This window comes from Oppia nitens, unplaced genomic scaffold (assembly GCF_028296485.1).
Source record: "Oppia nitens isolate AA-2021 unplaced genomic scaffold, nextdenovo-longstitch-racon4-pilon3 scaffold1_pilon_pilon_pilon, whole genome shotgun sequence".
Lineage (NCBI taxonomy): Eukaryota > Metazoa > Arthropoda > Arachnida > Sarcoptiformes > Oppiidae > Oppia > Oppia nitens.
In genome coordinates this window covers 10,881,352-10,896,689 of record NW_026533199.1, presented here as the reverse complement: position 1 = coordinate 10,896,689, position 15,338 = coordinate 10,881,352, and the positions used below count along the sequence as shown (strand labels likewise).

Sequence of the window (15,338 nt, the reverse complement as noted above, 5' to 3'; positions counted from 1 at the left end):
TATTCAGTTAACAACAATTATAATTTAATTAATATAATAGATTGCCTTTATTTTAGTTGTTTTGTAAAATTTATTTTAGATTTAATTGTTATTGTTATTATTGTTATCATTAATAAATTGAAATAAAAAAATACTTTAAAATTTTTAAAATACATTATAATAATATGTTTAATATAGTTAAAAGAGACTTAAAAGAACTTACAGTTGTCATAGCTTTCTAGGATTCTCAACTGGTTTTATAAAAAAACTAAAATATTTAAAATGATATTTTTTTTATTTCATTATATATTAATCAGTTATTTATTGATTTTATTTTAAGAAATATTTGAAATTCAAATAATTTTACTATTTTGAATCAAGATAGTTTTGCATATTTTTAAAAATTAATAAAACTTTAAATTTATTAAATATAATTTGATTATTAGTTATAATAATTTTTAGTTTAAGTTACAGTTAATTTAAGTTTCAAGTTAAAGTCATAAATATAACCTTGATAATTAATATGTTATATAAAAATTTTTAATAAAAATTAGATTACAAACGTAATTTTAAATTTTTGAAAAAATAACATATTATTTATAATAAATGATGATAAATATTGTTTATATAACTGATACAATATAACTTTTATTGTATACATTATACATTTTTATTTACTTTATTAATAATATTATTGATTATTATTTATTAGTAAATTTTTTAAGTGCTTCTGGTTCGTGTGATTTTTAATATTATTTCAATATTTATACTAATATATTAAGTATTATAAATAAATTTTTTAGAAAAATATTTTTTAATTTAGATGATAAGATAAAATAATATAACATAAACTAAAGGCATCATAAGTAAATGTGATTATAAAAGTTATAAATATTAAATACATTCATAAATTTTAAATTACTAATATTATTATACATATAAAATAAAATTTTATATTTGTAAACTTTTGAAAAAAAATTTAAATATAAAAAAATTATGTTAATTTTATCAAATTTTGTTTGTTTTTTATTAATTGGTTTTACAATTAGTAATCAACAAGGTATAAATTGAAGTTTTAAAAATTATTATTTTATTAAAATTTTATTTATAAATTTCTAATTTTTGATTAAAATTATAAAATTTATATTTTCATTAAGCATTATGCAATATAATTGATTTACCACGTACCACTACAACTACCAGTTCAATGACACAATCAAACCCATCACCAAAATTGGTTAGTATTGCCGATATCGAAGCCGAAGCCAATCGGCTTATGGAACCGTCGATCAGGAGTTACCTGAATTATGGTGTACTCAGTGGTGAGACATTGAGAGCTAATGTCGATGCATTTAAATGGTTGCGCATACGGCCCCGGTATATGGTTGATGTGTCGAAGCGTAACCTAAGTGTCAGTGTGATCGGCGGCGATACCATACCGATGCCAATAGCAGTGTCGCCGTCTGGTCTTCACAAACGTTTTCATCCGGACGGCGAGTTCGCGACCGGCAAAGGTTAGCCGAATTTATTTCTTTATATCAACAATAATACTGTATATTATTATCAATAGCTGTTCGTCAAAAGGGCACAGTTATGATTGTCAGCATTGCATCGACGGTAGCTATCGAAGAGTTGGCCGCCGCCGAACCCGACCTAATCAAGTGGTTACAGATGTTTATATATCGTGATCGTAATATGACTATTGATTTGGCGCTGAGAGCAAAACAGTCGGGTTTTCGGGCACTGGTACTAACTGTTGACTACAACGCTAGGGGACTCAGGTATCACAATATAAAGAGCGGTTACAAAACAGCGCATAAAATGGCAAATTATGAATCGTATAACATTTCCAAAGATGTGGCCAAAGATACCAATTGGCAGGACATCCGATGGTTAAAGGAGACAACTGGACTGCCGGTTGTTATTAAAGGCATAGTTACCGCTGAAGACGCCCGGCTGGCCGTTGATAACGGTGCCGATGCTATACTAGTGTCCAATCACGGCGGCCGACAGTTGGATGGATCGCCGGCTACTGTAATGTTATAATAAATAACAATAATATTAATTATAAGTTAACTGTTTTTTGCTAAATATTTTGTTTGGTATATATATATAGTTGGAAGCACTTCCCGAGATTGTCGAAGCAGTTGGCCGTGAAGTTGACGTCTATATGGACGGCGGTGTCCGTACCGGTGCCGATGTGTTCAAAGCATTAGCCATTGGCGCCAAAGTTGTGTTTGTCGGCCGACCCGTGTGTTGGGGACTCGTATGCAATGTTTGTATAAGTTTTTTATATAAAAAAAATAATTATTCTTTTTTTGTAATAATAATATTATTATTGTAATCATATATATTTAGGGCTCTAATGGTGTCAAACAAGTATTGGACATTTTGAACAATGAATTAGACAATTATATGACAATTGCCGGCACACCCACTGTCGGGGATATTACTAGAAATCATGTCCGATATGTTAACGATTATCGCAATCATTTGAAAACAATTGAAAACTTATAATAATTTATTATTTTTTAAAAATATAACATTAACTATGATTATTATGATTACTAATGTGTATAAATTGATAAATTTAAATTATTTAATTAATCTAATATATTCAAATACAAATTTCTATAGTATATTATTAGTCAATATATCTATAATTATCACTTTAGTTTATAATTTGAAAACTTAATTATAAATTATTTAAATAGTAATAATAAATAATATACTGTTTTATAACAATTAAAATAAATAGACAACTGATATAGATTTTCTAAAAGTTAAATAATAAATATTCAAAATATTATTTATTTTTTATATACTAAATCGTATTACAGTTTCCTATGTTTTTTTTAATAATTATTTATTTTATATAAAAATTCGGTAATAAGATTATATTGATAAAGTTTTTTTTTCGATAATTTATTGATATAAAACATAAGGGTATTAAAATTGTTAATTATTTTTTTTAATTAATTATTTTTGTTTTTTATTTTTTGTTTTTTTATTTTGCAGATAATGTTAATGTTTTTTTTTTTTAAATAATAAAACACTGAAAGATGGTATAAAACTTTTATAAAAAGGTATAAAAAATTATTAACAATTTGAAAACTATTGAAAAAATATATATCTTATGAAAATCTTTGAAATGACAATTGAAGGCCAACTTATAGCATACCAATCCTTTACTTAGTAGTTACGCCTACTTTTTTTTAATACATAAAACAGTAATTTATTAACAAATAGGTATAACCTGGGTATATTTTATATAATATATTATGTATACTTATTATTACTACTAAACTAGTGTATAGGTTATCAATAGCAATAGACCATACATTACTAATGTTTGATAAATTAACAATAGATTCAAACACTTGCGTTAAAACAAATTTTTATTAATTATGGTATAGATTTGTTGGTAAAATTTATAATATTGTATAATAAATTGAATTTTGTGGAAAATTTTTTTGACGCATATTCAGTATATACAGTATTTTATTACACAAACACACAGAAAGAGAGAGAGAGAGAGAGAGAGAGAGAGGAACGGTATGAAAAAATACTAGTCCTTTAAAAAGTCTGTCTCTATAGTAACCAGACAGTGATGATTGCGCGCACAGACATAAACAGTATGGGGTATTATAACCAGGGTTTTAAGTTAATAAATGCCTGCACTGGCAATGCCCAAATAGATGCCATAAATGCCTCTGCATTTTGGGCATCTATTTTATTTGCCTGCCACATTAAATTGATAAAAAGCAATTGTATTTATAAAAATTTTTTAACGTGTTAATTAAATTTACAATTAATATACGTATTTCAAATGATATTACCTTTTAATTAACGGTATACAAAACAAATATATAGATAAAACAATGTTTTGTAAATAAATAAATAATATAAAATCATAGTAATAGGTGTCACCACCTGAAAATAGATGCCCAGGGCATGGCAGAGGCAGGGCAGGCATTTGGCAAAATTGGCATCTATTGTTTATGCCTGCCACATTTAAAACCCTGATTATAACTGGTATTTTTAACTATACATACATAAAGTGTAGATAAATATTGTTAGTCTTATATAACATTGCATATTACAGTATATACCGGTAGATAATATTATTATAGACATTATTCAGACATATACTGTACAGTAGTTTATTATTGAAGTGTGTGTTTGTCTTATTTGTCTTATTGGTAAAAAACAAGCTAGATAACATTTTTGTGTGGACAAAATAATCTAGGTGTAAGTATGTTAACTGTATATAATATATACTATATATATCATAGATTAATTACTAGTTAGTTATAATTTGTTTGAATTAAAAATGTGTTTTATTTAAATGTGTTTTTTAAAATTTTTGTTACTATTGTATCTAAATTATCGATAGTATTTAGTATGTAAAATGTTGATTAATTATAATTAACTTTTAATTAAATATTAATAATATCTAAATTAGTTATACATGATAATAATACTGTATTATTTTTTTATATATTAGATTGTCAATGACAATTTGTCATAGTATATATATTGCTATGATTATTAAATTCAATAAAGTTAATTTATAGTAAATATAGATTATAAAAATTAATATATTTAAATTAGTTTATATTCAACTGTTCAAGGTTATTTAAATACTACTATATGTAGTTTTAATTAATTATAGTAAATAGGATACAGTATATAACTGACTAAATAAACACTAAATAAAATTTAAATAATTATATAGTTTTAAAATTTTTTTAATATTAATAAATATATAATTAGTTACTTTAAAAAATAAATACCATAATTAAATAATTAATTAATTATTTATTTATTTTTTATTATTATTATTTTATATAAAAGTTAGTTTACTATCTAATATTATATTAATGATTTTAATGTATATGTATTGTAACATTTGTTTTATTTATTATGTCCCACATTTATTTATATAAATATATTATTATTATGTTATTTTTAAGTTAGACTATCCTTGAATAACTGTACAAATAGGAAAATTATATTATTTATAAAATATATAATTTACTTATAGATTAAAAATAATAATAATATTTAATAAAAATATACAGTAAAACACTGTTACTATAATATTATATGATATAATTGTATAAAAGTTAAACAATATTATCATACAGTAAAGCATTCATAACATTATCTAATATAATGATTATTATGGATATTTAAAACAATGATATTTTTTACAAAAACAATTTAAACAATTGATATTTAATATATGATTTTTTTAAATCTTAAAAATAACAACAATGACTATATATGTACAGTACATTGTATAGTAAAATATTATAATTAAAAAATATTTCAATGTATTAGTCATAATAAGCAGATGCTATCATATTAGACATGTAATTAGGATTCAGGAAATTAAAAAAATAAATAATTAATTTTGTTTTGTTTGTCTAAATAATTAAATTTGTTTTAGATTAAAGATTTAGTTGACTACTGTTTTTATACAGCTTTAATTTTATTTGAATTGTAATATTTTTATTGATAATCAAAAAATTTTATTTTTGTTTAAAAACAAGTCAATTAGATTTCTAATGTATTTTGATATTTTCAAGGAACTTATAAGTTATTTTAAATTTTATTTATTTTGTATTTTTATTTTTTTAAAAAATAAATAAATATTCAATGGGCGTATAATACTTGAAATCTAAACTGTAGTCACATAGCATATCATATTATAATTTTATTTTTTTCAAAATACATTAGTATTCAAATTTAATATTTCCGTATATATGACTTGAATATGATTTATTTGTTATTTTGTTTGACATATCTGTATATTTATATACTATATATTAGATGACATTTGTTTGTCGGAAATCAAGTTTAATCTTATTTCATAAATATTTGTCTCATCAATTGATTATTAATAATAATATTAACTTTAATATTTTCAAACAAACGTTTGCTATAAACTATAAGCAATGTAAGTACATATTTAACTATACGAAAAGTATTTAATTTATTAATTAGTTATTATTTTTTTGTGTTGATAATTAATAAAATTATTTCAGCTTAATAATAAATTATTAAATGTTTTTTACTATCATATTTGTATGAAATATTACTAACAGATAGTGTTATAATAAACATCTATTAGTAATTTATCAGTAAATAAGTTATATTTTTTATAAAAATAATATAAATATTAAAAATTTATTATCAAAATATTATAATCAACTTAAATATACCAAAAATTCCAAAATAAAATAATTATTTTAAGTTAAATCCAATCAATGTTATTAAAAAAATAATAATAATAAATTAATAAATAAATATTTTATTCATATTTTTCATATAATTTTTAAAAAATAATTTTTTAGTTCAAACAACACGACATTTACGACAACAATCTAAAGGTCTAACAAATACTACCGAATCAATTAACAATATGGTTGATCCTAAACAAGTGCCGACTGTCAAGTTTAATAATGGTGTAGAAGTACCGGTTATCGGTTTGGGCACCTGGCAGGCACCGCGCGACGGTTCACTGTACCGATCGGTGCGTACGGCTATCGAGTGCGGCTATCGGCACTTTGACTGTGCACTGGTCTATCGTAATGAAGAGGAAACTGGACGTGCAATCAACGATGCCATCAAAGATGGTTTGGTTAGTTTGTCATTAGATTTTAATATACCAGTGCTGCTGCTGCTATATATATACATAAACAAATCAATAGTTAACATATATTTAAATTAATGCACCGATTATTTTAGGTTACCCGCGAGGAACTGTTTATCGTATCGAAAGTTTGGATAACTTACCTGAAACGGGATCGTGTGATGGATTGTGTGAAGAAAATACTGGAAAAATTTCAGACACCATACCTGGATCTGGCACTTATTCATTGGCCAATGTGTTTTGCACAGGTAGACGATACACTGTTTCCTACCGATGCCGATGGCAAGATTATTGGCGGCGATGTTGACTATATCGAGGCGTATCAGGGACTGGAAGACTGTGTAAAAGCCGGTCTCGTACGTAGTATTGGTATTTCTAACTTTACGTCGGCACAGGTAGATAGATTGGTTAAAGCCGTTACCATTGTTCCGGTTACTAATCAGGTACGATCATCATCAACAACAACAACAAAATAATTGTAAAATGTTATTTTTTTTACTATACGATACGCGCACCGGTAGGTCGAGGCTCATCCCTATTTGAATCAGAATAAGTTGCGAAAGTTTTGCGAGGAACGGGGCATAACTTTGACCGCCTATTCGCCACTGGGCAATCCTGGCTCTGTCGATAGCAATCCACCCGATAGGGGTTGCCTACTAAAAGATCCGGTAATCTTACGTTTAGCCCAAAAGTATGGCAAAAATGCCGGCCAGATATTGCTTAAGTTTCAGGTAAGCTTTTTACCGGTAGTGTCTAACTAAGCTGTTTCAATGTATACTATGCACTGAATACATACCCTATAATTATAATTGTTTTTATTTTTGTTTATAGACTGACCGAAACATTATAGTTGTGCCCAAAAGTGTGAACCCGGATCGCATCAAATCAAATATCCAGATATTTGACTTCAAACTAACGGATGAAGAGCTCCAGGAGTTGGAATCGTTGGACCGAAACTATAGGTCCAATTTGTTTGAGATAACACGCGATTTGCCTAACCATCCGTTTGATCCATCGATCGACTTTTGAATTGATATATAACAACAATATATATATCTTATATATTTATACATATATATATATATATTAAGGTTTAATGAATTTTCTTTTTTTCGGAACATTTGGTTACTCTATACTATAATAATAGTATCTTTTTAGATTAGATTTAACTATCATATTAAATATGATTTAAAATTTTAATGTGTATTACTATTTACTGCCAATTATTATTATTATTATATTGTGTTATGTTATGATATATGTATTATTATTCTTATATTACGGTAATTTGATATATATTTGAATTAATTTATAGATATTACTTTAAAGTATATATTATCTTTTATGTTTATTATTATTATTATTATTGGTAAATTTTTGTTTACGGTATTATGGATGAAATATAATTATATATTATTAATAAATAGCATAACAATATTTATTCAAAAAATATCATAAATTAAAAAAAAAATGTAATTTTTATATTTAGAATATTTAGTATAATAAATTACTTTTTGATTCTAGACAATTTAATGATATTTATTTTATAAATATTTAATATAATTAAATATTAATTTATATTATTTTGCTAAATAATAATGCTAAATATGGTTTTTTATACAGGAACACTTTTTTAAAAACAATTCCTACTTTTATTATTGTTATATTGCTATATAAGTTACTGTAGATATATAATAAGTGATTATTATTTAAATATCTCTGTTAATAATTTAGTTTCTTATAATATTAAAAATAAATTATTAATAAGAAATTATCATGAATATCATCGAAAGATTTAATTTAAAAATTAATATTCAATTAAATTTGTTTATTATTATTTTATTACAGTTATAGATTATAATGTTATTTTATTGGTAATAATCATAGAGTATAAATTATATATAAATTATTATAATTTATATACAGTACTACAGTATCAGTAAATAATTATAAATTATAAATTACAAGTTATAAATATATAATAATATAATTTTATTATATTAAAAAAAATATTTTATGATGTTTTCATAATAATAAAACATAAGTTTATCATAAATTTAATTTACTATAAACTAATTTTTGATCACAATATGACTCTGAGTTTTCAACAACAAAAAAATTATTTCTAAATTATGTACAAATAAAACTTATTAAATTATAATTTTTAAAAGAAAATATTTTGTAAATAATTTATAATTTTATTTTAATATATTAATAATTAATTTCAAAAATCAATTCAAACTCGTTTCCAAATTTTGATGGCCTTATTTTCAGGACGTACCTCATCATCGGTTAAAGTAAATTCAATGTGACGGTGTTCGGCATTATTATTATAGCGGTCGCCGGTAAATAAAAATATCTGGTCAGATGTGGCCGGCAATACAGTTACGGTAGTATTTTTGCTGGCCGCTTCAAGCGATTTACTATTGACAGTCAGTACGCGAGTGCTGGCCAATTGTGTCTGACCAAAATCGGCCGCTTGTCCGCCGACAACACGGAAAAACAGACCCGAATAGTTGGCACTGATATCTTCGAACAGGATTTTTGGCCACAAAACCGACGGTTCCGGTTGATCGGGCAATTGGACATAGATATAGCCCAGCGGTACTACAATTATACATATACAGTATATTAAAAATTAATTAATTATCTAAAAAATGTAATATTATAAACTAGTTATATATTTTTTAAAAAATAAATATTTTTAACAATAATAAAAATATCAAATTAAAAATATTATTTAATAAAATTAACTAGTTAATATATATTAAAAACATACTTGCTGAACCAGATACATTGTCCAATTGATCTTTAACATTGCCTAATTGTACCAGGGCATCGTCCAAACTAGATTTAGCTTGCTGCTGGTTGCGTCTTAAATTGATTACCAATCGTTTAATATAGTCATCGTCCCAGCTTGGTGGTTTCTCACAAATTAGCCAGTTCATCAAATTGCATGATACATCACTCCATAGACTGTCAGCTGATCTGGCAAATCTGGCCAAATCGGATTGCAGTTCAACACAAGCGGTTTTAGGATTATCTCTAGGCCTGCCCGGTGCCCAATTAGTATACGAACTATTATCTAACAGTGTATTGTCGTTCCATAGAAATTGATTGGGGTCTGACTCTGACCTTTTCAAACCAATCCAAATGTTAACCTCCAGTTCATTTGGCAACCATTTGCCCAGAGCTAACTGTTCATCAAGTGTTTTGATTGTTAACAGTTTTGATTGTTGACTATTGCACACTGATTCGGCCTCTGAGTATGATTTAAACTCGGTGATTAGCTTAATGCATTTTTCATCGCCATAGGCTGTCCAACCGTCACCCGGACACAACGGATTATCGGTTACCGGAGTTGTTTTGGGTTCACTAGTAGCTGTAGATGGAGTTGGAGGATCAGTATCAGCATATGGTTTACATGCTAAATTTGTGCTAGCTAACAAACAAATAAACAAAAAATAATTATTTATAAAAATAAATAACTTAATAAAAACTAATATTTATAATTAATTAATTTTTACCATTAATTAGTAAAAATGCAACAATTAGAGTTTTCAAATGCATTTTTAAAAAAATATATATTATTAAAAAACAAGTTTTTTAATAATAAAAATAAATGCCGTAATATCTAAGTTAATAGGTTTTACTTTCTTTTATATAATAATATATCTATATTTATACTTTAAATACAATTACAGTAAATGTAATAAATATTTAATTTGTTTTTCAGCGGCATTTAGTTTTTATTTGAGAAACTATAATACATTTCATGTATAGTATAATAATAATAATTTTCATTTTTTGGTAAAACTAGATCATAAAATTGCATAGTTTAAATTTTATTAGTTTATTACTTCAATGAAATTGATAACTGAACTTGATAAATCTAATGTTTTATTTAATTGTTTAGCAATTGATATTAATAAATCATGTAATTATATATATGATAAATTATTAGTTTTACTAATTATAAATTATATTAATCGTTTAAACAAATATAATTAAGACATAAAATAATACTTTTTATTTGAAAATTTCTACAAAATAAGTAATACATATCATATATTTAATTTAATGTTATTTTTTAATTTATAACTTTACTAGAAATCTTTATTAATTAGTTAATAACAATCTTTTTATTTAGAAAATATATATTGCAATGTTTTTTCAAATTAAACATGTATTTAATTAATTTATTTTGTCAAATATTATAATTAATAGTATATTTATTATTATAACACATCATACAAATATTATTGAATAATTTTTAATTTACAAAAATTAATATATGCTTACTATAAAAATAAATAAATATATATATTATTTAACTAATAATTTTATATAAAGTTCAGATAAATAAGAATTACATATCATTTTAATAATAAGAAAATTAAAAATATATATATATTGATAGTGGGCAAATTTATTTTCGTTTTTTGGTATTCTTAAAAGTTACTAAGTTTTTCTGTGACTTTTTGCTATATTTAAAAAATAATTTTTTGACTATTATAAACTTTGATATCTAGTCTTAAATTGTATTATTAAATATTTGTTATATATGTTTAAATGTATCCGTTACAAGGCCTGACATCACATGACATCTGTATCAGATATGACATAAATTATTAATATCATCGTTAATAAACGGTACGGTGGCGGGCAAAAATTTTAATAATGCCAATTCTAAAGCCCTAAATGTAATCTCTTATCAAGCATAATTAAAAAAATTAAAAGTAAAAGATGTAGTTGCAAATGACAAAGAAAACCTGGAAAACCATCAAAACTTAAAATTTAAAAAATTAAAGAAATAATTTTGCTAAATTCAAGATTTTAAAGAAAATTAAAGGGAAATATATTAAAGTTTGCTTTATTAACGTTTAAAAAAATATTCGGTCGTAATAGGCTAAAGTTTTGTGACATTTATTTAGGTTCTATATAATTTCACTCATTACCTATAGGAAAATCACGTGAAAATATGACAACAATTATTTTAATGTAAAATTTCAATGGATTTATACCATGAATTAAAATAGTCGTTTAATCATTTTATTAAACAGATATTGCTTTGTAGAATTACTATTAGTTTTTATTTATAAAACACTTCTTTGATGGCAAAAAAATTAAAATTCGGGAAGTGGTCAAAATCGGAGTCAATGAGTTTATCTCTTCAAAACTAGATGAAGTTGTTAGACCACAGTATTCAAAATTTTTTAGACTAATGAAGATATGATAGAGAATCAAACGACGATTATATAATTTATTAAAATAGAATAGCTTTTTAATAAAATAAATTTTAAAAATGTATAATGAAACCGAAAAAACATTTAAGCGCGCTCAATATATTGTAAAAAATTTATTGATTAATTACATATAAATAAATTAATATTATAATAATACTAGCTTTAATTCTAAAAATTGATAATTAATAAATTTTGAAATTTTTTATTTTACTTTTAATTTCTATGTTCAATACCGACAAAAACATGTTTAGCGGCCAGTTTTGCCGACTTTACATACTTTAGTGAAAATTTAGTTTTGTTTGGCGGAAAGAATCGGTATTTTTGTATGATATGAGCCAAACATAACTTCATCTCCAATAATGCAAACCGTTGTCCAATACAAATACGCGGACCGGAACCAAACGGTAGATAAGTAAATGGCTTAATATTTTTGATATTTTCGGGTAAAAACCGGTCCGGTATAAACTTATTGGCATTTGGATAGTACTCTTCCGAATAGTGTATAGCATAGATGGGAATGTCTACTCTCTGGCCTTTTTGTATTGTAATCCCAGTGTCGCCCAGTTTATAGTCATCGGCGGCTTTGCGTATAAGTCTAGTAAAAGGTGAATGCAATCGAAGCGCTTCCTTAACACAGGCGTCCAAATATGTCAGTCCCGACAATACATCGTAATCTATAGTAGTCTCTCCATTGTCATCGACGTCGACGGCAGCCATAACTTCATCGTATAGCCGCTGCTGACAGTCCTCATTGATGGCCAATTCATAGGTCAGGAAAGACAATGTCGAGGCAGTTGTCTCGTAGGCGGCAAATAATGTAGTCATAAATTGGGCTATTATTTCGTCTTCATTTAGTTTATTATTATTTTTATCTAATTTTATATTCATCGTGTTTTGATCCATTTCCTCTTTAGCTATCGTATAATATATATAACCAAACATAGTATTAGTAGTAGTAATCATAATATTAATCTTAATTTATATACTTGTTATAAAAAACAGATAATAAAATTAAAAATCATAGATAAGACTATCATTAGGCGCTGAAAATAGTTTGGTTGTCCCCTAACTTTTTGGCTTTAAAAAAATTTATCTGCCTTCACAACCCTGATATATATATATATATTGTATATCAAGGTTTTAGACTTTTAATTTAAAGTTTTACTGATTTTACAATTTTTAAGATTATTTAACTTATTTAATCAGTCGTCATCACTCAATGGGTAAAATGACACAATATGTTAGTCTATATTTTTCAAAAAAATGTATTATCAAAATCTATTAGACAAATTTTGCAAAAATTAAAAAATATTTATATACTGTATTATTATCATTTTTGGATAAAAAAAATTTTTATATAATTTTTTAGTAGTATGATATACAAAATTTAAAATAAAACTGTTTAGATAGATTATTTATGTGATGTTTGGCAACTTTCATAGGGAGAAAAGTTCCCTTATAAAATACCGGGGAAATAAAGTTTCGGGAAAATTTTTTTTGTCACATTTTTCATCGTTAGAAAGTAAAATGCCAAATTATTTTTTTGCATAAAATTTCATTGAAATATTTAAAAATATATTTGAATTCAGTGTTTGTGTGTGTGTGTGATGTTTTGTCAACTATCATAGGGAGGGAAGTTTTCCTAATTAAATCCCTAGAATTTTCTGGGAAAATATTTTGATAGCATAGGGAATTAGATTCACTGGGAATTTCCAGAGAGTTTGGAAAATAGGAAATTTTTTGGACAATAAAACGATGGAAGGGGTAAATTGTCCGAAGATTAGTAATTTAAATACAATTAGTTTACTTACAATCATTGTTATCGGTATCTCTGTGTTCGGCTTCAATAAACAATTGAATTAAATCGTTAAATTGTTTATCACTTTTACGCCTACTATCGAGCAAATGGCGTAAATATTTGATTACATATTTAGTGGACATAGTGTTAAACAAACCCAAATTGTATAGTAATTTACTAAACATTTTGGGTGTAAGTGTTTGGGCAACAAATGATATTATCAAAAATTGAACCGATTCTATAATCATTCGTATTAATTGATTATCATTATTATTATCATTATTATATGGATTCAATTTGTTAGCAAATGAACAGGTAAACACTATATCCAATGATAACCGACTATATATATGTTTAACTTCTATAATTGACTTTTGGTCGGCCAATGGACTCAAATAGTTGGTTAAGTCGTCCAAACATTGTTTCATCAGTGGATACATGCGTTTCATTTTACCCGAAGTAAAGATCGGTGTTGTTATCGATCGGATCCGTTTCCAGCGATTGCCATCAATTAAGATAAGACTTTGACTGATGATTGGATGGGGGAACTCGGCGTTCATACGATTGGGTAATATATGAAAATCTTTTATCAGTATCTGTTTGATGAGTTCCGGTTCGGCAACGGTTAGTATAGGCCAACCCATTAAATGATATCTGTTATAACAATTATAAAACAAAAATTATTTATTTAAAATAAAAACTTAGTTATAATTTTTTTTATAAATTTTATTAAAGTTATTAAAGTATTTGCCCATAAATTTTGCCAAATTTGTTCAGCCATTCTATTTCAGTGATTAGTAAAGGCTTTAGAAAATATAATTGAAACAAATTTCCAAATATAGGCCACGGTTTGGGTCCAGAGATACCACGATTTGACCAATAATTAAATTCACATGTTTTATATCTTCATAAATATTTTATTTAAAAAAAAACATTATTTTAAATATTATTTCAAGATAATTAATTAATTAATTAATTAATTAATTAAATAAAAATAATAATAATAATAATAATAATAATAATAATAATAATAATAATAATAATAATAATAATAATAATAATAATAATAATAATAATAATAATAATAATAATAATAATAATAATAATAATAATAATAATAATAATAATAATAATAATAATAATAATAATAATAATAATAATAATAATAATAATAATAATAATAATAATAATAATAATAATAATAATAATAATAATAATAATAATAATAATATTAATAATAATAATAATATTAATAATAATAATAATAATATATCTAACCTAATAAATATATATAACAATATAATAAGCAGTATAATAGCAGTAAAAAATAAAATTAGCATTTTATTAATAATTTTTTTTGATAATATAAATTTTTCAAAATATAAAATTAAATTCAACTATTAATCTATAATTTTATTAATAAAGAAACTCTTTTTATATGTTCTGTTTATTGTTAGTAAAAGTACTGAATTAATTGATAATATTGTTTGGATTAAAAAAACATATTTAATAATTTATAAATTATTATTAAATGACTTTTTCAATATCAAAATAATTCTATGGTTTATATAATGGACGTAATATTTGACAATATATTTTATAATATAATACATTTTAAATGCGTCAGAGTTTTGGTAATTATTGTAATTATCAA

General features: G+C 24.3%; 4 protein-coding genes across 6 annotated transcripts; 2 read left to right on the top strand and 2 right to left on the bottom strand.

Annotated features, from left to right (window-relative positions):
- Window positions 1–985: 985 nt before the first annotated feature.
- On the top strand, window positions 986–2,745 carry LOC128951419 (uncharacterized). The gene is made up of 6 exons (XM_054296666.1): window positions 986–1,039; window positions 1,137–1,493; window positions 1,550–2,013; window positions 2,096–2,254; window positions 2,338–2,464; window positions 2,738–2,745. The coding sequence occupies exons 2-6, from the start codon at window positions 1,187–1,189 to the stop codon at window positions 2,743–2,745; spliced, it is 1,065 nt and encodes a 354-aa protein (XP_054152641.1). The 5' UTR covers window positions 986–1,039; window positions 1,137–1,186.
- Window positions 2,746–4,048: 1,303 nt separating this feature from the next.
- LOC128952492 (1,5-anhydro-D-fructose reductase-like) lies at window positions 4,049–7,919 on the top strand. Of its 3 annotated transcripts, none has more exons than XM_054297897.1 (5): window positions 4,049–4,230; window positions 6,342–6,628; window positions 6,736–7,083; window positions 7,162–7,371; window positions 7,472–7,919. In XM_054297897.1, the coding sequence occupies exons 2-5, from the start codon at window positions 6,410–6,412 to the stop codon at window positions 7,667–7,669; spliced, it is 975 nt and encodes a 324-aa protein (XP_054153872.1). In that variant the 5' UTR covers window positions 4,049–4,230; window positions 6,342–6,409; the 3' UTR covers window positions 7,670–7,919. The 3 variants fall into 3 exon arrangements, with proteins under 3 accessions (XP_054153872.1, XP_054153873.1, XP_054153871.1); XM_054297898.1 differs by having other exon boundaries at window positions 4,049–4,234; XM_054297896.1 differs by lacking the exon at window positions 4,049–4,230 and adding an exon at window positions 5,867–5,944.
- Window positions 7,920–8,835: 916 nt separating this feature from the next.
- Window positions 8,836–10,292, bottom strand: LOC128952493 (uncharacterized). The gene is made up of 3 exons (XM_054297899.1): window positions 10,168–10,292; window positions 9,420–10,082; window positions 8,836–9,247 (listed from the first exon to the last, which is right to left on the bottom strand). The coding sequence occupies exons 1-3, from the start codon at window positions 10,208–10,210 to the stop codon at window positions 8,877–8,879; spliced, it is 1,077 nt and encodes a 358-aa protein (XP_054153874.1). The 5' UTR covers window positions 10,211–10,292; the 3' UTR covers window positions 8,836–8,876.
- A 1,807-nt stretch (window positions 10,293–12,099) lies between these two features.
- Window positions 12,100–14,566, bottom strand: LOC128951418 (cytochrome P450 3A14-like; the record flags this gene model as incomplete). Its single annotated transcript, XM_054296665.1, has 3 exons — window positions 12,100–12,800; window positions 13,698–14,338; window positions 14,436–14,566. Coding segments are annotated over 3 exons (1,473 nt in total), but the record flags the coding sequence as incomplete, so codon positions are not given.
- Window positions 14,567–15,338: the final 772 nt, after the last annotated feature.

Coding starts and splice junctions, on each gene's coding strand:
- LOC128951419 (XM_054296666.1), top strand. CDS start 1,187: ATGACACAATCAAACCCATCACCAAAATTGGTTAGTATTGCCGATATC. Junction 1,494..1,549: donor CGAGTTCGCGACCGGCAAAG/GTTAGCCGAATT, acceptor TATTATCAATAG/CTGTTCGTCAAAAGGGCACA. Junction 2,255..2,337: donor GTTGGGGACTCGTATGCAAT/GTTTGTATAAGT, acceptor ATATATATTTAG/GGCTCTAATGGTGTCAAACA.
- LOC128952492 (XM_054297897.1), top strand. CDS start 6,410: ATGGTTGATCCTAAACAAGTGCCGACTGTCAAGTTTAATAATGGTGTA. Junction 7,084..7,161: donor TTGTTCCGGTTACTAATCAG/GTACGATCATCA, acceptor GCGCACCGGTAG/GTCGAGGCTCATCCCTATTT. Junction 7,372..7,471: donor AGATATTGCTTAAGTTTCAG/GTAAGCTTTTTA, acceptor TTTTGTTTATAG/ACTGACCGAAACATTATAGT.
- LOC128952493 (XM_054297899.1), bottom strand. CDS start 10,210: ATGCATTTGAAAACTCTAATTGTTGCATTTTTACTAATTAATG. Junction 10,083..10,167: donor TGCATTTTTACTAATTAATG/GTAAAAATTAAT, acceptor TTTGTTTGTTAG/CTAGCACAAATTTAGCATGT. Junction 9,248..9,419: donor CAATGTATCTGGTTCAGCAA/GTATGTTTTTAA, acceptor GTATAATTGTAG/TACCGCTGGGCTATATCTAT.